Genomic DNA, 24,120 nt, shown 5'->3' with positions numbered 1-24,120 from the left:
CGAGTATTAATTATATATCAAATAAATAATAAATTTATTCAATTTCAGTCACTTTTTTTACGTTTCGTTTACTTAATCACTTCATAGCAAAACAAACATTTTAAAATAACTTTTACGTACACATAGCATTAAGAAATACTTATAAAACAATTACAAACATTAAAAACCGTTCGATAGTAACTAAAAGCAATATATTTCTTTTTATAAATTTCTACTTTAGTACGTTATTACATATGTTAGAAACAATAGTTAGAAGTTATTGCATGTATATATAATTTAACTTCAAACAGTAGTTTAATATTATTGTAGACTTTAGTACTAATCATATGATTCATTCGTGTTAACGTGTCAACCGATGTATTAAAACAACGGCCTACAACGTTTAACAATAAACTTCCGTGTCCACAATGTTGATATAATCACCTTTCGTTATATCTACAGGACAGCTGTCTGCGTCAAAACGCACTCATTTCCATATAGATCATTAAGAGGTGCTAGATATAAAGAAATATATAAATTATCCAATTAATATTATATATATTTTATTCGAGATGATTCTAGAAGAGATTATTAATAATAATAATACATAATTTACTCTGCATTGTTTAGATTATCATTAATTATTCAAAATTCATTATCATTATCTTAAATTTCAAATATATTTTATTAAAATTTCATGTACAGAGGGATTTAACGCCTGAATATATTGTGTTTGCCCTAAGTAGTATGTATAATTAATAACATTAACTAATCAGTGTGAACTGCGCTTTTAATGACACGGTTCGCTGCTGGAAATGTTCGGGGTCTTGAATATTGATCGAAAATTCGTGTATACAATCAAAAGTGTGGGCCGCATTGGCGTGTTCCGTTGTACTGGTCGAATAATGGTCACCTAGCGACCGACCTAGCAAACCGTGCTGTTAACACCCTTATATATATTTTAAACTAGGTCGTCTGTGCACTGTTTGTAAGTTAATTGTTATTGGTTTGATTGAAGCTACTGCAACATACCTCTTCGAAGTATTAAGTTGTATAAATAATTACTTGGACTGTCTGATTTATTGCTCCTTCTATAATTTAAATAATTGTTTAAGCTCCATTAGTAGTTACATAGATTAGTGTTTTTAAATGGTAACCATGAATGTACCTTATGTATAATTTAGGGTATTTTTAATCACGATATAGCGTAGTCACTGATTGAGAGATATTGATTGTTATGATCTGAAATATTATGATGTTTTGTATGGTTTGATAAGTTCGGTGAGCTTTATCTGAGGTGGCATCATAGATACTGTTTAAATAAATTATAAATTTAATCGTATGTTATTTTATTGGCTATTTTAATACCTTCCATTGAAACTATAAATATTAATTTATTCTTAATTAAATTTTGCAACGATTAGTGTAAAGACAGAAAAAAAGCAATTTATCACGTATAAGTTATTAGTCTTGTTACGCCTACATATATTAATAATATAATTATTTATTGCAAAAATAATAATTTGATTGATTAAAGAAACAGTGAGTCATTTTAATTTGTCTTTTGCAAGACCGTCCGGGCACAACTCATCAGATATTGTATCGCCAAACATCAAAGGATTCTACCAATTTTGAAGGGTAAGTGACAAAATATAAGGGTACATAAGATGCTAGATCCCAAGGTTGGTGGCGCATTGGTGATGAAAGGAATAGTTAATATTTCTTAGAACGCTATTGTATAAAACATCGCAAATCTAAGAATGCAATGTGATACAGTTATGTATCATGTCACTTCTAATCTTCAAGTATTTTATGACTCAAACTCAAATTACTTTATTCAATATAGAATTATTACACTTTCTTACTGTTACTCAATTGAAACACTACCACCGGATCGGAAAAGAAAATACCCTGACCTAAGAAGAACCGAAGGCGAAAGAAACTCAACGGTTTTTTTTGTCTCATAATATTGAGACAAATAAAATATAAAAAATTTAAATGAAATGAAATAGCCAGGAGGCGGTCGTTTCATTCCCAAGGTGCGCTATCAATCATAAACTCATTAATTGTATAAGAACCTTTTGCACACAAGTGTTCCTTAATATTTTTTTAAATTTGGCAACAGGGGCATTTTGAACGCTTTCTGGAATCCTGTTGTAAAACCGTATACATTGCCCCATAAAGGAGTTACTGACGCTATGCCGTCGAGTAACAGGAGTAACAAGTTTGTGTTTGTTCCTTATTGCTATGAGTATCACATTTTCTCATAAAATCATTAATATGTTTTCGTACATACATAACATTACAGAATGTACATTGAGAAACAACCCTTAATATCTTGATTTCTTTAAATTTATTCCTTAACGATTCTTTAGCTCCTGGGTTATAAATTGCGCAAAAAGCCCTCTTCTGCAGCACAAATTAATATGGATAGCGGCTGCTTTGCCCTACAGCATAATACCGTATGACATTATACTGTGAAAGTAACTGAAATATACTAAGCCAGCCGTATCGACATCGGTAAATAATCTAATTTTAACTAAATATTTTCATAGCAATAATCTAATGTGCTTTTACTATAACTCATTTAAGTTATTTATAATGCAAATATAAAACACCTCATAGTTGCTAAACATAAAATAACAAAAAAGAATTGTGATAAAAATGGATTTTTGATAATATAATAGTACCATTTTTCCACCAAATTGATCATAAAATTACAGAGTTTTGCTTGTTAAAAGATAAGGGGTATTAGAAAATCCTAGAAAATAAACACGCATTCAAGTGGAACTGTTCTGTAATTGTAAAACAAATTATAAGAGCTACATTAAAATGAAAGAAACAAAATGTATATGGTAAAATTCAATATATAAAATATCATTACAATATTTAATGATACAGATTATCATATATATAGGAACTTTAATGGATATAATATAAATAACTAATACAAATACATGCTTAAAAAATCTTGTATACAGTTTATGTGTATACGATAAAAACTAAATAAAATACCTCTGTAATAAGGCACCCAATACTTGGACCCCGTTCGTAAACTTTCAGATTGTCATGAAGTATTTGATTAAAATTTAATAATTACTTTATTAGTTAAAATATATTAATCATTTAAAGGCATATAAAATTTATGAACATTGTTATAATAATAACGTAGTTTCACTGTGGGCCCAGACCCGCATCATTCATACAAATAGAATTACATAGAATTGACTAATATATTTTTTTAAACTAAGTGTAAAAATTAAAACTTATATAAACAATACATAGACGTGTTTATAACATGTATCATTCTTTAGTATTATGCAATTATAGATAGTTAAATATTCAAATAGTAATTCAATGAGTTGAGTAAAATACAAGGCCTCACTTGATATATTAAACGTTACTATACCACTAGCCGAGTTCGCTTTAATTTTAAGATAAAACCCTCTTAATAGATTATGTTAAAAATTAAATGCAATGTAAACATATTTTTAAAATCTTGTTATTTTAAATATAATGAGTTGATTTGTTCAATAAAACTACCAACTATACCAAAATACCCATTTTAGGAAGTGATCATTAAATTAATTTAATTTTGCTTTATCATCTTTTGTACTAATCCTTTTTCTTTCAATTTCGATTTTATTGACAAATTGATTATGTGCAAATTATGTTTAAACACATTCCTTTTCTCTTCTTTTTATATCCGACCATTGATTATACTTATACTCATTCGTATAATATAAATTACATTTTGATCTAATTTGCATACACAAAGGCAAACCAAAATACACATAGCGTCCAAAGCCTATTTTTACAATCGTTCGCACCTCATACGGCCACTTGGGAATGCAATAGATTTTTTTAAATACTTTCAATACACACTTATTTAGACTGTCACGCGCGAGAAAGCTTTAATACTCTTATTAAAAGACATGTTTCAACGCTGGAGAATGCTCTATTATGAGTAAAAAATATAATAGCACCACTTCGAAACAGCGCTGATACACTGTCATTAAGAAAGCGTGTCATCGCAAAATTGGTCTAAAACACTTAAAATTAACTTAATGATTTGCTAAGCTTGACAACTAACTATCACACGTTAGTATAACATAAGACTTCCAGTCTCCTTCCCTAGTCCCTACGCGCTATAAACATTTATTATACTTATTATGGCGTCTTTGGTACCGAAAATAAGTGCAAATAGACCAAAAATCAGAACAACAATATTTTTCCAAATAAGAAACTTGTAAGGTCCGAAACCGATATCCCAATATGTAATGACTTCGATGAATGCCGGAGCAATTAGCCCTAAAATGGAGAAGCAGAACGCGCCTATGACACCCATGAAAGGTCCAATCGTTGGTACCGCCACGGCGAGCAATACACAAACGGTAACCATTATAGTACGGGTGATGTAATCGGCGAGTTCAGGTCTTTTCGTGAACTTGTCCTTGATGCTGTTCCACATGATTTCAATGCAGACGAAGAATTGAAGACCAAATGTGCAGTACACTGCAATCGCAATGGCTATTTTAACGATTTGAGCCAGCCTGCAAAGAAAAAAATAATGTGTTGTAGTTAATTGCTTACTATGTAAAAGAATTAAAGATATTTTAAACTTTGTTTATGCTATGATTGCTTTAATTTTAAAAACCACTTATATGTTAAATGTGACTCATTTATAAAAGATCGGTAAAAAAATAAAAAATATATATACGTACACTTCATAAACTTGTGGGTCTCCTGGTTGAGGTTCTAAGTTGAGAGTAATGGAATCCTCAACGGCATCTCCGTAGCGCAGATATCCAAGGAATCCGAGGAGAATATAGACAAGAGTTACTCCGGACATGCCCTTGTTAAGTACTCCACAAAAGCCAAGCATTGAACGTGGTGTTTTCATTGAGTTTTCCAAAGGCATGACCACACCGATGGCTTCCATAGCAAATATCGTCAGTGAGAAGAATTCCGGCCATTCACTTGGTGGTTTTACAGAAACAACTTTATTAAAATCGAGTCCACCGGTTCCAACGAGGAAGTAGAATGTTATTCCGAGTCCTAGACCCATGAACAGATTTGCTACCATCGAAACAGGTGCCAAGTACTTCAGATTTTTGATCCAAACCATGAAAATGAGAGGCACAAGTAGTATAACTATAAATATTCGTATTCCAAGGACTTCTTTTTGGTCTTCCATGTAGTGCAGTACGACCTGTTGTAACAAGAAATTGATGTTGTTAATAATAGATTAAAGTTGATATTTTTCTTAGCTTGAAAGTATTGATTGTGAGTAATCGAAGACGTTTTATCGCAAGCAAAATCAGACATTAAGCTGGAGGATACGTAATTGAGTCAACAGTTTTCCGCGTTATATCCTTGTTTTTTGCCTGAGAAACCGAATTCTGAGGGTAATTGAAAATAAATGGATATCTCTTAGGTGAACTTGTATGAATAATCTATTGTTAAACTCAATGTCCTTTATAGCGATAACGGTTCTCTATATGGTATATTTAATTATATCAAATGTTTATTGCTTACCTGCATGATATTTTTAGCAATGATGACCGTATATACTGAGCAAGTTCCGAAGTACGTCAAGAACAGGCTTACGAGGATGAAGATTCTGTAAACAATTATAAACGATGTTTGATTCATTTTGATAGAATTTACTAGATAATATTAATACTAGTGATTCGCCCCGGCTTCGCACAGTGCAACTTTGACGACATGACATTAGAAACATCTTAAATGATCAGTGTTTATTTCCTATGTTGTGATATTATATACAAAAACCTCTCTGTCTATTAAAAAAAACTGGATGGTAAACCATTGCGTAATTTTAAGATCTAAGCATACATAGGGACAGGCTACGGTAAGGGACTTTGTTTTATACTATTTAACTATATAACGTTGATATAAAAAATAATATTTGATTAAAATATAAATAGAGTGGAGTGAACTTAACTGATCACGTAATTTTTTTGATCTTTATGATGGCTAGATCCAACCAATTAATAATATTATTCCGAATGAGGAATTCCGTAAGGTTGGAAGACAGTAAGACATATTTACCATTTTTTGAAATTCCTCTCTTATGATATAATTTTTTGGAGTAAGTTTTCAGAGGCCGGGTATTAACGGACTAGAGTATTATAGAGAGAGGAACTGCACTGTCAATAATTATAGTGTAACGTTATGTAACCGACGACAATTCACAATTAATTATACGTCATATAATACTTTTTATAAACAATCTACTGGCCGGTAATTCCTCTTTACACCATTTATTGTCATTTGTTATTATAGTTTAGGTCACTTAACACATGTTCCAACAGATGTTATCTACAACTACAATGAAATCAACTCTTCAACTACGATGAAATTTTATATTTTGATTCTTAAGAATCAATTTCATCTTGTATTTTAATAATAAATCATTTTGATGGCTAAATTATTACTATGTAACTATGTTAATAAACATTAATTGTTTTTTTTTATTATTTTAACTTTAATAATATTAATAATTTACGTGACGGTAGATGATTTAAACTTATTATTTATATGGCAACAACAGTCTGTAAACTTCCCACTGCTGGGCTAAGGCCTCCTCTCCCTTTAAGGAGAAGCTTTGGAACATATTCCACCACGCTGTTCCAATGCGGGTTGGTGAAATACAGATGTGGCAGAATTTCTATGAAATTAGACACATGCAAGTTTCATCACGAAGTTTTCCATCACCGCCGAGCACGAGATTATAAACACAAATTAAACACATTATATCGAGTAAATAAGATAAAGTCCCTAAGAGTCAACAATATACCGAGTACAACGAAACAGTAGCAAGGTGGTATAAACATATTAATCTCTGGTTGTTTTCAAATTACCTATTTATGTTTTTGTATAAAGACATGTATAAAACATATCTATATGTATAGAGCAATAAAAGATGTACTACCTGAATGCATTTGCAAATTTTCTGAGTCCTACAGGCCCGTTATCGAGGGCTGCTTCTGCGACTTCTGGGAAGCTCATAGTTGATTTTCGCGTCTTCTTGTAAAGAACGTGAGCGCATTTTATCTGAGGAGGTACAAATTACATTCATAAGTGACATTTAATTAAGCTCGAAATTATATTATTTAATTTATTATTGTAAATAATCAAAATCGCATAGGCTCGCTTATTCGCAGTGCAAATAAAAAATAAATAAATTTCATCAAGTGATTAATTGAAATAAATATTAATATTAGGCATGCATATTAAATTAATCGCTAAGCAAATGTTTTACTTACGAGGACATATGAACAATGCGTGCAAACAACCGCGACCAAGATCGTAAAGAATATTCCGGATATTAAGCCCGCGCATTTGAAAGCTTTGGGCATGGCGAGAATTCCCGTGCCCAGAGAAGCCTTCAGCAAATGTGTCAGGGTGTCCATGTTTCTGAAAAATAAAAACAAATATAAAGTGAGTCCCTATTCACGATGTTTATATACAAAATCATTTCCATCATTATTTCATTCGCATCATTTGTATTTCAATATATCAAGATGTATGTAAATATGTTGCATGTACATTATTCTACGTAAATATATCTTGTTTATATAAACGTGTACGTAATCAACAATTGAATATATAATAATAATTGTTGCTTTATATATTTACACACATCCTTAGCACGTATGTTGTATGAACTATGACGCAAGATATATCAATATGCACGGCTACTGGGAGCAGTTAGAATGGTGTTGCCAAAAATATTTGAATCTTAATGTTATTATTTTTCTCAGACGACTTACGATCGCTAGCTGTTATATTTTCATCTGTTATTAATATATTCATATTAGATACATAAATGTAACAATTACTAAAGACGCGTAATTTATTTTGCAATTCAAATAAGAAGTGAACAATTAAGGTTCGGTAGCCATACAAAATCGCAATGAGCTGTCTAGTACATATACACGACATAAGATAAGCCAAAGAAACGTATGTAATTTGCTTTAATGAAATGTATGTTTGTTTTTTAATCAACAACAACAACACCGACAGCCTGTAAATTCCCACTGCTGGGCTAAAGGCCTCCTCTCCCTTTGAGGAGAAGGTTTGGAACATATTCCACCAGGCTGTTCCAATGCGGGTTGGTGGAATACACATGTGGCAGAATTTCTATGAAATTTGTCACATGCAGGTTTCCTCGCGATGTTTTCCTTCACCGCTGAGTACGGATGAATTATAAAGACAAATGAAGCACATGAAACAGCGGTGCTTGCCTGGATTTGAACCCGCAATCGTCGGTTAAGATGCACACGTTCTAACCACTGGGCCATCTCGACTCTTTTTTTTAAATCAGTTAATAATAAATGATTTTATGGTCTTCTAATTGTCGCCCGTGGCTTCGCTAGCGTTGACAGGGGTTGGTTGTCACGTGTTAGGCAAAAAAACGTGCCCTATGTCCTTTCTTGAATTTGGTTCATTGGTTTGGTCGTGAAAGAGCGACAAACATAAATTGATTCTCAAATGTTTACAAAATTAAATAGATACTTAAACACATTGTAAGCCTTTTTACCATGTATTTACGTTTAATGCAGCGTACTGGGCCGGGATTAAATAACATTTACTCTTCGTACACCCAATTAAGAGGATTTACTTGTATTACTCCTTATCAGTACTGGATTTTATGAGACGTCATTATATTATTTATAAATTGATTTACGCTAACTATAATATTGTTGTTACATTAATTAATAAATATTTAAATTTCCAATAACTTTGCAATAACCAGGCAGAAAGAGGTAATTATTAAAGTTCGCTTTGCATCGCTTCGCCTTTTGTTTAACAAAAAGATTGTCCTCCACTAATCACAAATTTTAATTAAGAAAAAAACAATATGATAATAAATATGTATACTTACGAAGTTGGATTTTCCAAATTTCTTTCTGCGAAAGGATCAAAATCTCCGGATTCCGCATCTTTTTCTTTGGTTAAATTGTATCTGAAAATAAAGTATAAAAAATATATTAATATTTTGGGCCTATATTTAACTTACAACAATAATACACACATTATAATATTAAAAAAAAAGACTTTCAAAACAAAAATTGAGAGAGAAATCGATCAAAAATAAAATAAATTTGAGTTTTAAAAACAAAACAAGTTCTAATTGCTTAATTTATTTTTAACAAATTTAAGTTAACAACTGTAAAATACAATCAACAATGGTTATGAAAATTTTTAGAATTCGAAGGGCTTCGGTATACAAATCACGTGTCTTTGTATAAATTAAGAACTTCAGTTAGAGCCTTTACAAGGTACAAAAAATTTAAACTTAAATACTAAATTTCATATCGAACTCAAATTGTTAAAAAAAGCAAATCATAAAAATATCGATAAGAACAAACCACTATCATTACTCTCAAAATTAAATAATTATTTGTTTAAGTGTTATTTAATATACATACTTACATAGATCTTCTTATTCTTATATTATTTATTATCATACCATCTCACATCGTTAATAAGTCATACCTATTTTCGTGTCGATAGTAAATAAATTAATAATTCTGTTTTAATTTAAAACTACGATATTCAAATATTTTACTACGTTGGCACGTTTGTAGATACTTAACACATAATAGGAATGAGGCCATACATTATCGAGAAGCCAATAAAACTGTGGTAGCTGTCTCAGCAACAATTATACATAACTACTTAAACAGTTTACCGTAAACAAAAACAAAATTCTAAAACATAAAAAATTGTAATTGGAAACAAATGGAACACTTACGTCTTGGTGACTATCTGTTCCTTTTTTTCATCTTGAGGTAGAAAAGATTCCATCTCCTGTGGCGGAGGCAAACTCCCATTTGCTTCCTAGAAAAATATAATATTGGGATATGAATACAATCGAATACATTTTTAAAATATGTGATACCATTTGAATTATCTTAATGATGAGTTAACTCGTAAGTATCTATTGACCTAACTACTGTACATATAATAGAAATAAATTCACTAAATTAAGGTCGATCTCGAAACTTTCGTTTTTTTTTTTAGGAACTATATTCGAATGATTGTTTGTTCTATTCACTGAGAATACTATTCTGGTAAAAAATCGATTTAAATAACTCTCGTCAAAGTTTCGAATTATGAATAGGTGTCAAAAAAAGCAATTTATAATTTTCTTATAATGTTGATTTATGCATATCAATCTATTCAAACAAGTGTATACAAGTGTTTGTAAATTATTGAAGATAGATAGTTAATACGGTAACTTAAGACTCTTGAAGTGTTGTCAACGGAGAGTCAATCAGAGATATGAAATTGATATATTAAATTTTAATAAGTATAGTAATTAAAGTTACGACTTACATTAACCATTTTGCTGCTTTTGCGTCAAGACGTAAGAGAAGATCTGAAACAAGTTAAAATATGTTAAATATGACAGTATATATTTTATATTTATAATCAATGCCATTATTATTATTAGTTACAGATAGAACATTGAAAAATATACGTTTAATTAGGATTTTTTATGCGGTTATATTGTCACCTATCCAAACTGTCATGATTTAAAGTCTTGCCATATTGTGTTTACTATTGCGTGAATATTGGTTTTTGTGTATCGTTTAGCGACTTATTGCAAGTCATTGATATAGCTTACAGTTAAGACTAATCGTACATAAACACAAATATTGCTCAACTGTAGACAGATAGGTAGATGTCCGTACTGTTTAAATGTTTATTTTGTACATATCTATGTATGTGTATATGAGTATACACATAGACAGTCGCTGCTAATTTTCGCCTCATATACATATCAATGATATAACATAATGACATTGAGATACCGGTTTCGTTCGATACATACTTATATAACTAAATGTCTCGAACCTTGAGAAAATCAAAGAACAGGAAGTTAAAGAAGTAATGAGAGGATAAAAAGAAAGGAACTATTTCGAGGAAAAAAGAAAAAGACATACTTACTCTATCTAAAATATATACTAAAAACTAGAATGTATAGTTATAAATGAATAGTTTTTATTTTCTAGATGTCCCATTTACTTACTTAGTTTTTAATTTGGAAATTGCATGTTGTTTGGGTATAATTATTTTTCAGGCTATTTTGTAAAGACTAATAATAAAACAAAATAAAAGAAATTCATACAACGGATTACCGCCAAATACTTAAATTTAACGTTGATAAGCATATTCAAAATAATCCGAGTTTTTTTTTTGGGAATACTGTTCATTGTCCTGTTCTGAGAAAAAAATAAATGCTAATACTTATATACAAAACAAAATAAACTTTTAACGGAGTTAATTCTCAAAATTTCAATTGTATTGTTTCAAGTCAGTCCTTTCGTGGAAATTGATAAAAGAGCAAAAGTAATTATAGCCCTAACAAAGATACTTTTGCTTTGTTTTATAAATATTCTTTTATTTGGAATTAAAAGACTATTTATAAAACAAAGAAAGGATTCTATTATTTAAGTTGTTAAGCTTGAGCAAGTTTATTTCCGAAACCTACTGGTATATTAAATATGTAAAATATAACGAAATCTATGTTCCCAGAAGCTGTTTAAATAAACTTAAACATTTAAAGATTATTATTATTATACAGGTGTGTAAGTAAGTTATCTCATATTAATAAAATTTACGAATTTATTCCTTTTATACATATCAATCTATATTTATTTTGTTTCCAGAGTTAAAAATAAGGTAGGTTATTTGTTCATAAACAGTTACCATATTTTTTAATCTATACTAAAACAATAAAAGTGGAGAGTTCGTTCGTTGATAATATTCATGACATTATAAATTCCTGGTAGATGAGTCGAGTACAATTTAATCTCAGAAGTTGATTCTTTTATTATCTTTCAACATATATGTTCATTTGTTTTCGGAATGGAACTACTCTTAATATTATATTTACATTAGAGGCAGTGGTCCAGTTATTAAAGATCTGGAATATTGACCGCCAATAATGGCGTTAATCAAAAAATCACCTGTTTTTATAAATCAGTAACTGTTCAATATTTTTAATAAAAGAAAGATATATTAATAAGGCGATCGTTTCATTCAGTCTTCTTGGAATTAGTAATTGTATAATGTTATCTATTAATTAAATTATAATGACCTTTGTATATCAGTTTAATAATTGATTGGCACAGATTTACACATACATAGCACGACATACGACATATTGACATATGATTGATGGATTGACAAGATAGTGAGGATTAAAATGATAATCGATTTATAATACGTGTTTGTTGAAAATAACAACGTACAATCCTATGTTACCAACTCGTCTATAGGCTCTCTCGGAATATAGGTAATATTGGGATAATAATCTAAATTCGCAAATATCTATGGCTATTTAACCTGTTATTTGTTAAGTACAAAGTTTAAGTTGATTACTACTTGCGTTGAAAATAACGACCTTGCTTACAAACGTATAATAGAACTATTCAGTCATGAAGATGCGCCCCTCCACCTCAATATTTTTATCGACATACATTAGTATTAAGTGACAATCATGCTTACAAGACGTTTTAATTCGCGTGAGACGTATAAGAGTAAAAACAGGAAAAAAGATTAAAAAAAACATCGATTTCTCATAAATGCGCCTCCTTCTTTGAATAGATTTGTATCCGTGATATATATATTTACGTCATCATTTATTTAAGTAATCACTCGCCATAAAATATTTATATTTAATGCTAATGATCGTGTTACTTCGATAAATTATTATCGAAGCGAAAATTTACATATCCGCTGTATAAAAATAAATAAATTTCGTAAAATAATTACCTCAGTACATGTTTTTTTTAAAAAAGAATTGCCGCTTAAGAGATAACTATATAACATGTGTAAATAACATTTGCAGTAGGTATATAAATACGCATAATCTGCAATGTATGCGTCTTCAAAGACGGCTGTTCTGATAATAACTAACACGTGGTAATGTTAACCTCTGCTGACCGTAATGTTTTGTAATTCAACACACTTACATTACATTACATTGCATATCTTCTTGCACTTTATAGGATTTCCGATGATTTCCGATATCTTTCTGTATGGGGATACAGCGTTATTATTCATTCCTATAGTTGTATCGTCTACATTCACGGAGTAAATGTCAGCTTATAACTATTATAAGAACTACTTTTAGTGTAAATTCAATAAAATACAATAAATAATATTGAAAGTAAAATAAGTATCTCTTCAAAGCGGCTCTAGGATTCGTTCCGATTTATAAAATGTAGGTGATAAACTTTATTTCACTTTTTATAACGTGAATATCAACGAAAAGGCTTAAAGAACTAAATTTATTTTATATTGTAATATAATTTGCTTTCAAAGTGTGACTGTATTTACTTTCTTGCAGTAAGGGCGTATAAAATTTTATAAAACGTATCGAACCGTTAACACAAGTTGTTCTATAAATTAGTTTTACTTGAATCAAAGACTCGTACAGTAAAAATGATACATCAGTATCAAATAAGAATATGCTTTTTAAAATGTTAAATATACACGAATAAATGAAATGATAACGAATGTAACTTAAATGGACGTTTGATAAAAAATATCTGCACAGATAGTACGTCGATTATCGTGCTTATATTTATATAACCACACAAATGTAGGTGTATATCTAAGTATCTATTTCAGTAATTATCATATGAACGCCTGTTTCCAATGCAGAATGCATGAAAGCATCGTCCATTTATTACTTCGCATTTCACATTTAACCTAGATACGTTTTTCTGCGAATTCGTCATAGTACAAGTGAATAATACCTACAAAAGCTGTCATTTATAAGTGACCACTTTTTATTACTGGTTGAAGTAAACTATATAGTTTCACCTATATAGCTATAATAGATGTTACGCTTCGACAAACTAATTCATTTTTTTTTTTAAATTTCTATTGTGTTGTAAAAATATTTCATTGATTTCTTATTCAACCGCGATTAAAAAAAAAACTAAATTGCGTTCATAGCTGTCAAGCTATGTGACAAATTCAATTTTGCCCATTCAGTGTAATACAATTTATAATCTTATTTTTTTTTTAAATTTGTAATATATATTTATGTTGTAAAAAAGGTTTTATATGAGGTCAACGATGATAAAATTTAATATGTACTCCGTCTTTGTTTTGCTAATTACGGTTAAACAATAACCCGTTATAAACTAAATATATTAATGAGTGTTTATAATAACGTTTGTTTTTATCAGTTTTATCTAGTGTCATCATGCTGTTCACGGTGATAAGACTGGATGGCGGTAGTCATTGTGACAACGCTTTAGAATAACCGCCCGACTCATTATGAGTATACTACACACAGTATACAGAGGAAATAAGAGTTCCGCCAATGTGCATGGAACATTGATATCAAAAAGATTACAATTCTCACAGTTATAATCACCGGATAACTTGGTCTTAAAGTATTGAACTTTGCATCGATATCATGCGGATTAAAAGTGTTCTATCGTAATACATAAATATATTTTTGTTTAGTATTCATTTGAGTTTTGAATACAATTGACAAACCTCATGATTGATCGTTTTTAAGAGAAGTTAGTGTAACTAATAAAATTAAATATGGAAATTATACACAGTAAATGTAAATCATAGCAAATTCTTAAGTCCATAATAGAACACACTTTAAACTAATTCGTTATCATTTTGTAAATAATAGTTGAATTTACACATGCTATTTAAGAAAAACAAATATTCGTTTTTATCTTAAAATCTAATCATCGTTTTTCATACTGTAAGGACATTGCAAAATACGTTACAACAAACACAAAAATAGTTAAATAATGTTTAATTATATAGAACGCTTATAATTAACAGATGCAATTGATTAACTTATTAAAATACAAACTGCCCACAAAAATAGCGTCCAATAATATCGTATTGCATATGAACTGATCAATTGATTGTACCTTGTTTCTTCTGCAAAAAATAGATTTGTAAAACTTCTTTTAAGTGGATTTAATGACCGTTACGTTTCTGTTAAATCACTTTATACCTTACGAAATTTTCATTTTGACCGATTACTCCTACAATTTACATAAAAAGCTTCTGAGACATGAAGCGGGACTAATGTGCCGATGAATGGTATACCATAGACGTTGTTCTTAAATAATCGCCTCAGACCTCCAGGTCTCGTTGACGTCATTAATAAATCCACAGGGCTATCGATAAGAGTGAGATCGTGAAATATGGTTTAAACCGGTATTTTTGTCACTTGAAAAGTTATTAATTAAAGTCAAGGTTCCCTTGATGTATTTGAGCCTGAATATTACATTTTTATCATGACTTGCATATCATAGCATTATCGACTATCGAGAGACGATCTAATAAATTTTGTTTATAGATAAACTGTGTCCTTACTGATAATATACATATCGATTGGAAAGAGTCTCTCCATTTAGCGAAATATATTCATTTTTATATTCCCTTTTTTTTGTATAACACCGATATTGAGATGAAAAAAATAGGACGAAAATCTTATTCATTATTGTAATAAATTTTATCAAATTCATAAATTACTCGAAACAAAACAGCTGTTAATTTCGATTCGACCAATCGCTTATGACATAAATCCTAAACAATATTTTTTTTAGGCTCGCATATTTTTTAAATATAAACTCATAAATTAATATAAAAGAGGAAGAACTAAATAAATACTGATACCGAGCATTATTTAAATAAAGCTTATTTAAATTGAGGCATATATTTCTAAAATTTACATATAACTCGCACAGCGGCTCTTACAAGATATAATATAATACGTGTTTAGTAATATAAATGATAATTATTTGCTGTGATTCTATGATTATGTATGATTAAATAAGTAATCAAATATTATGATATGTATTGGTATGTGTGTAAGGATCGTGATACTTTTAATAAATACATTTTTAATATCAGTCATGTTAAGTACACATGTTACAGCTAAACTTTTATTCGGTCAAAGTTTCTTTTAAAGACATTTCATAATTTGACTTCTCTAGACGGATTGATATATGCCCTCTCCATATTGCTCCTTCATACATGTATTTTTTGGGAGGATGTATTTTGTACGAATTTTAGGTTTGTCCATTCATTGAAGACAAATTCAAAGATCGGTTTGTCTGGTTTAAATACATGAGGTACACGAAGATGGCTATTTTTTTCTTTCGTCAAATGTACACTTAACCGGAAAGCGACTGACTGCAACATGTTCTACCGACATTTTATTAACGATAACTATTGCGGCACGATATAAAAGTCACATTTTATTTTACATTTCCATTATCACAAAAATATTGTACATAACATTTTTATTTATTGCAAAACGACAGACACACATTTATTTTTTTGGGAAACAAACAGACACAAATCAATTAAGTTTCCAATTAAAATTTATTGATTGAAACATTGACATTGGTAATCGAAAAATGTGCACATTTATTACCTAATGTTGACTTGACGTTTAATAAAAAATACTTGTATTATGATATTCAACATATATGTCAGTACACACATACAAATATATTAACTGTTAACAGTTATCAGCACTTACTTTGTTTACACAAAATCGCCTTGACTTGCGAGATTGCCACTGGCAGGGATTTTGAAATAACATTTATCTAAATTAAAAATACTGAATAATATGAAAATACTTAACTTGTTTAATATGTACATAGCTACATATATCTACATAAACTTAGTGATGTATATATAATAAATAATTATTATTATGTGGTTTACGTAATCGCACGTGCTGCCGGTATTAATTATAGAATATCGTTTTCAAGTTCCTTTTGAGGAAAAATTAATATTTTTTGAAAGACTCGAATTCGGATGACTGCTATAACTTGTTTGAATTGTATTTGATATTCATCACTTACTGATTATATTTATTTGACGCTTTAATTAATTGCTTATAAAATTATATAAACATAAATATTACAACAGGTGATAAAAATCAACAGCGTGTAATTTGAATTCAAACAAATGTTAGTGTTATATATATTATAAAACGATTATATAACATGTTTTGCTAATCTATGAAATACGATATACCTAGATCAGAAATTCTTGCTACTTGCAAATACAACGGAATCAGTGTACACCCCATTTTTAGCGGTAATAATATACGCATAACTTTGTTATGTTATTGTCTGAAATCGGAAACTAGAGATTGTATTGATTCTTCTACGTAGCTCAAAAATAAGACCCACATCATATTCTATTAGCTATCGTAATCTACACCATTTGTTGCCTGGAAGAGATCGCAAAGTACGCCAAACGATTAACGATAAGGACGCCAAAATTGTACGCCTGTTCATTAATATCAAATTTCTGTTCTATTTATTTTAATTTAGCTTTGTGTACAATAAAGTATAAAGTAAAAACTAAGTAAGATCTCAATACATTCAAGAAATGCAGTGATGTGCGCTTCGTTTTATAATTATGATTGTAAATCACGTCGAAGGGTTTACATTATAAATTATAACCCAAGCATTATTTGTATTACGTAATGCAATGTTGCGTCTCAGGTAGTGGATATACATATTCATGTATCGATTTTTATCCTTGGTGATTAAACTAATGACGATTTGAGACCTTATTAGTATTCAGAATAAGGGTTTTAATAATCGAACGAAGCTCTTTATGAGATTTTTCTTTGTACTTATTTTTTATCAAGTTTTGAATATGTTCTTATAATAAGAGGTAGATAGCACATTGTAATATTGAATTGGAATTTATATGTTTAGAAGCGGTTACCATGGTTAATCCTGTAACAACATATTCAATGCTTTTAACTTATTACTAGTAGCTCTTTGATTTTTAATATACTAAGTAAAAATGATATAAGTATTACTTTATTAGTGACTAGTGTTTTTGTGACACCGTTGATAAATAAATATGAAATTATAATTATATACTAAGCTTACTTCTCAGTAGCGCAGTAGTAATCTTGCTTATGTATAACCACAGTAGAGGCAACATATTATTAAAAATAATGTACATTTTCAATCAGTCACTTGTATTTATCGATCTACGAGTCCAGTCATGTTTTAAATATATATATTTTATGTCACTTAAGCGTGTTGACCTACTTTCGTATTAATTTGCTTACGACCGCAAGTTCAAATATCTTTATTTAAACACACTACTCTTAGTTCCTTTTCCAGTTTTATTATTTTTAATTTTTTTTAATACATATACGAACTGGTTTGGTCAAGGTCGTTTTATGTTCAAGGCTTTCTGTAATATATACTAAGTATAAACTCGCTAATCTTATAATAAGCTTTAGACGTAACCTTTTGTAGTACAACTATGCACGTTTCGTATTAAGAACATATTAGCACAATATTGCTGTACAATTATTTTACGCTACAATAACTTTAGTCAATTTTACGATAGTTAAATTAAACTCATAATATTTCTTATCTATACAAGTACTCAGTTCGCTAATATTTGTAAATAATTATAAAAATAAATCCAGAAACATAATTTTAGTTTATATTAATATTTTTCAATGTCTTATATTATTTGTTTAATTAAATTTCAACTCATTGTTTTATTGTTAAGTAATAAATAAGTGACGTGTCTGTATTGACGCCATGTCAGTTTGTTTTAAAGTTATATTTTAATGAATAATTTAAAATGTAATGTGTAGAATAAATCAGGTGACTTGAATGCACGTTTGTTAACGATTATGTAGGTCACTTTTAAAAGAGATTGCTGAAGCGACACTATATTTTTGGCTTGACATAAATTAGTTTTAGCAACTATCCTCTCTAATATAACGATGGTACAATTTCATAAATAATAACTGTCGTTAATACGTTTTTGTTTCTGCGAAGTAGCATAATCAATCAAATGGTTGGAGGCTTGTTTCAATTAATTGTTTGAATCCTTCGCTATTTAAATATATAACTTGTAGAAATGTATTCATAGCATAATAATATTTACAGGTTATTTTAAGTTTACGGCTCTATCATAATGTGTCCTAGAAATTAAAGTTAATAAAGTGAGTTGTAATTCTTTTAACACCGTAATTACTTGATCACGATGAACACATTAATACACTATTTATGTAACAGTCCACTGTCTCTATGTAAAGTTATATTGTTATTTTTTTAATTTACTATTATAAATAGGCTGTTGTCCTTGCCTAAAACGCCTTATGTTTAACTTTTTGAAAGTAATTAATATTATATAGTTAACGTTGAAATTAAAGGAAAATATTCTCTTAATGTATTTTCTATCAGTTATCACTATCGGCAAGCTAATTATATTTATATAAAAATCAGTTCAACGTACTTGCTGATAATATTGTGACAATGAAATTATTATCGGTAAAATACATATAGTAGGTACGCATTTTACAATCAAGCAATATCTATGCACTTTAAAAAAAAAGACATATATTTGTTATTGCTAAATAATACAAAATAATATTTACGTCGCTGTTATCGGTATGCTAGTTTTTATCTCGGCTTGTGGCATGAAAATCAATAAACTAAGTTTGATACAGTTTCGTATGGTTGAGGTGCCGTGGTGATTTTGTGCAAGATATTAAATTTCCATTTAACCTACAACGTGTAGAAATACATCATTATGCGTAGGTACGTATGTTGCACACGTGTGTCGGAACTGTTTGATTATACAAGCAATATGATCGTCTATATTTTTTTCTAGCTTTGTCTGGATGGTTTAGAACACGAGGCACTATGACTATTTTTTGTATAAAAAAAAAATAAAACTACACCCTTCGAAAAGTGCGGAGAAATTATGCTAAATTGACGTAGATTATGCATTCTAATAATATTATATTAATTATAGAAAACTATTTCATATATTGTCCTTTAAAGGTAACAAAGTTCATAATAATTTATTTAGATTGCATTCAACCGAATTATGATAATACATCAAGAATATATAATCTGTTAATTGACATTTATATGAGTATATTTAATTATATATCTACACAATCTGTGTGCAGTTATTATCGCGTTTTATTTAACTGATTAAATAAAACGCGATAATAACTGCTATAAAAGTCATAGTAATAATTTTTCGTTGCCACACGTCAAAATCGCGATTTCAAGGTACATGCAATCTACAATAAGGTATGAAATAAAAATCGCGGAACAGAAGCATTATTAACTAAAAATATTTTGAATAGCGACACTTATTGTTAACTTATAATAACAATGTATAGACAAAACATTTAATATCATCTTGTATACGTTTTATATTCTTATAGACTGACCCAAATAAGAGCCGCGTTAAATAATTAATATGTCCGCTAGGCATTAAGGCATGGATACACGTAAATTGGCCTTATTTCAGTTGCATTAAACATATTGTTTTCAAAACTGTAAATAGCTTATTATTAAGTAAATAGTGGGCATCGCTACTTTTTTTCTGTTTCTTCTACCAGTTTTCATAATGTTATGATTCTTTTTTTTAATGAAAATGATAGAAATATTCTTTTCTTTTTAAGTTTATTTTACCAAAGATTACCGAGAAAATAAATAATACTAATGCACCTTAAATAAGGTCTCTATACATATGTATATCCAAGCCTTAAGTGGATCAATGAAAGTAGTGTAATGTCGGTTAGTTAGTTTATAAGGTGTATTTACAATTTATGACGGACTGCCGACGGGCTGTGAATGTCAATGACCTCTACTATTGTTATTAACCTACAACGAAAGATTATAGTAACACTTTTTAATTTATCTGATATTTTAAGTGGGACGAAACATATATCTTGTAACTTTAATAGAATTATATAGTAACTTATTATACATGAAAACTCCTTACTGTTGCTCCATAACTTCAGTAATTATCTACCTTCAATTATTTGTGTTAGCCTTATTTGGCGCCACACATACAACGATGTCCAACTAGGTTAAACGAAGTCGCATGTGATGTGGGGTATTTGCGAAAACTCACGCTTGCTTCTTCGTTTCCGTCTATTATAGGTAAATAAATAGTAAAGATAGGTAATAAATAGAAAATGCACTGGAACGATTACAACAGTTTCATGTAGTACAGCAAAATATTAAAATAATAATAAAACATCGTTGCAATATAACATCTGTCCAAAATTATAATAACTCAAAAATTAATTAATTATTCAAATTTACATATATACAATTTTATGTGATTGCCATTATACTATCGATACTTGTCAAATTCAATTAACATTTACAAGATTACGTTTTATTGACACTTATGTATGTTATGGCATTTATAATATCGTATATTTATTCGCACATCGAGGTATTATATTATAAAGATTAAATATATTTTTTCACTTTAACTTTTCGCTGAATATTGAACACAGAGTGAATTTCATTGGAGGCTATATCGCACTCGTATATTATGTATACCGAGTTTCGCGATACACATTAATAAATATTAAGCTTTTGATAAATATCTCAGACAATGAGAAGATAGATAAGAAAAAAATAGGGCATATTATGTAGAGATTACATATTTTGTTTGACATGTACACGTATGTATTTTGAGTTAAGGTTCAATTTAGGACAGCTGTTTAATTTTACTGGCTCGATATTTAATGATATTTGCTCATAACTTTCAGTACATTTAAATTTACTATCAATTAAAATTTAATAAAAAGTTTCGACGTTTATAAACATTCTTCAATAAGTACAAAAGCTCATTGAATATAACACCTCGACACCACGTCCATGCCTCGTAAGTAATATGTCAACACCGAACGCGAGCGCATCGATCGAATTGTTTTATTAAAAATACAAAATTACTGACAGAAACACTTACCTCACTTTTTATCGTCTCACCCAGCAGCTGATAACTGTGTAGTTTTGGAGTTTATAGGTTATGAAATGAACAAATCGACGAGCCACGTGTTTTATAAATAGAGAGAAACACGCGACCAGCCAACGCGCTGGCTACGATCGGAATGAGCGATGCCAGCCAAAGCGAGTATAGATGCGAAACATGCAAGGCTCAAGCAAGTGAGACCGATTGTTGCGTCATAAAAGAAAGAGTAGGGAGTCGGCTCTGACACACGGCGCGTCGCGACGCGACTCTTTACATACATTGTGGATTTGTCGACATGCATCTGATACACACGGCTTTGAACTTGCGAAAATTTGTAAGACGACCAAAGCTGTAACACCTATGATCTATTAAATTTATTGAATTTAATACATCATTTACGTCTTTATATACTTTTTGCGAAACATTTTTAATATATTTGTTTAATGGAAACTTGGTCGAATATGAGTTATTTTCAATTTATTACCCTTTTCATTATAACAAGTGAATTTTTTTTAATCACAAATTACATTTGAGCTTTAACCTTATGGACCTTGTGCACTCTGCCGTAATAATAAAAAAGTATGAAGTAAGTATCAGTTTGCAAGAAACGCTACACTCGCATGTTGGCACAGTTTTAATAGGATCACTAAAATAGATCTAGTATTAGTCATTGTGTTTAATTTTAAACCGGTAAAAGATGTAGCCTTTATTATAACGTATGGTTTGAAACGAAATAAATAATCAACAGCTGATATAAATTTGATTCCGTGTTTATATTTAATATATAAAATATACTTTTATGTTAATAGCGTGAAAAACAATTATGTAAAATGCAGATAAAGCAATTATGTATGACGATTGCGTGCGTAAAGTTTACAGATAAGCCAAAGTGTGGGCAGTATTTACAAATTGGTAACTATTTGAAGGTCAGGGAATGTTCATTCTGCGCTATTGTATAGTCTATGGACGATGATGCAATAACATTCACATTTGCAAGTTCAAACAGTTAGGTACGTACTCAGGAGTGGGGGATAAAGCTTAGGGGTTGTAATATTAACAATTACAAAGTCACCTCGGTGTAAAAGTCAGTCGGACTTAAACATTTCTAACTCCTAATTTTATAACATTTCAATAAAAATTATATGTCTCCGTTATCTGTGTTGTGATTGTTTTTGTTTTTATATAAGGTTAAGATTTATTAATGAAGCTATCTGGTTAATTAGTTAGGTAAACAAATTTTATTTTTAATGGCCATTACACGAGTAAATGATATAATTATAAATAATATGGTAATTAATAAATTATAAATTGATGAACTTAACTAATTGTGTACTTAAAAGAGTTTTGAGACCGTTAAGTATTGTTGACTAGTCTAGTTGCTGATATTAATATTACATTATTTAGATACAATTATTATAAGCATGTTATAATAACTTTAGTACATAACAAGTGCAACTAAGAGTAGAATAATGTCGGTGTCCGTAAAACAATAAATTGTAGGATAAAAACCGGTAGATTTTCGTTCGGATTATAAATATACAAGCGGTTTTGTGTATATATGTATGTTTGACTTATACGCGTGAGTATTTGTGGCGCATTGCTTGTTTTTCAACCGACGCGACGTCAAAAAGGATGAGGTTATCAATTCGTTTGTATTTTTTTTTACTTAATCTTAGACTTACAAGATTAATATAATACATTAGTTTTAATAAAACACCGCTTACACTTACGTAATTCATTAAGGAATGATCGACGTGATTCAGAAAATCTATATGACTGACTCTTCGATTGATTTAGAAGTGGTAAAAATTAAAAATATAGAATATAAATAGGTACACAAGTACTTAACTATGGTAATAACAATAGCAATTTTATATGTATTACAATTAAAGCGATAATCGCTCGTGTGACGTTCAACTAAATATAATAAAACTGACAAGAGATTCTAAATATATAACAGCGGATTACGTCCAACATGTTCATTGCAATAATTTACAAGTTCCACGTGCTTATCTTGAAGTCTATTTTCAATACTAATAGATTTTTCAAATGCGACTTTAATTAACACTAAGGGTACGTCTTAATTCTTAAATTAGATTTTGGTTGTGAATGTACATGTGGTCGAGAAAGAATGTTACTTGTGTGTACGTCAGACCAATATGTAAGTATGTAAAAAGAAAACAGAAAATTCTACCGCTGCACCTCTACGCGAAAAACTCAATTAAAAACTCAACTAAACCAATGATGTTGTAGTAAACAGATAAGTTATTAACGCGCAAAAAGTGAAGACTAGAAAACGTCTTAATTGGGACG

General features: G+C 29.6%; 1 protein-coding gene across 1 annotated transcript; it reads right to left on the bottom strand.

Annotated features, from left to right (window-relative positions):
* Positions 1-2,758: 2,758 nt before the first annotated feature.
* LOC124542920 (proton-coupled amino acid transporter-like protein pathetic) lies at positions 2,759-21,975 on the bottom strand. The gene is made up of 9 exons (XM_047120857.1): positions 21,805-21,975; positions 10,348-10,390; positions 9,764-9,849; positions 8,891-8,971; positions 7,269-7,419; positions 6,935-7,056; positions 5,518-5,602; positions 4,704-5,191; positions 2,759-4,532 (listed from the first exon to the last, which is right to left on the bottom strand). The coding sequence occupies exons 2-9, from the start codon at positions 10,354-10,356 to the stop codon at positions 4,121-4,123; spliced, it is 1,434 nt and encodes a 477-aa protein (XP_046976813.1). The 5' UTR covers positions 10,357-10,390; positions 21,805-21,975; the 3' UTR covers positions 2,759-4,120.
* Between the last annotated feature and the right edge of the window lie 2,145 nt (positions 21,976-24,120).

The sequence above is a fragment of the Vanessa cardui genome, chromosome Z, assembly GCF_905220365.1.
Source record: "Vanessa cardui chromosome Z, ilVanCard2.1, whole genome shotgun sequence".
NCBI classification, from domain to species: domain Eukaryota; kingdom Metazoa; phylum Arthropoda; class Insecta; order Lepidoptera; family Nymphalidae; genus Vanessa; species Vanessa cardui.
Note: the sequence above shows the minus strand (reverse complement) of the source record. Positions and strands in the feature narration are given on the sequence as shown.

Bases quoted from the DNA above. Each gene is read 5' to 3' on its own strand.
- LOC124542920 (XM_047120857.1), bottom strand. The intron at 8,972-9,763 runs GTAAGTGTTCCA...CTTTATTTTCAG, and splicing joins GAACAGATAGTCACCAAGAC to ATACAATTTAACCAAAGAAA. The intron at 7,057-7,268 runs GTAAGTAAAACA...GTACCTCCTCAG, and splicing joins CGCATTGTTCATATGTCCTC to ATAAAATGCGCTCACGTTCT.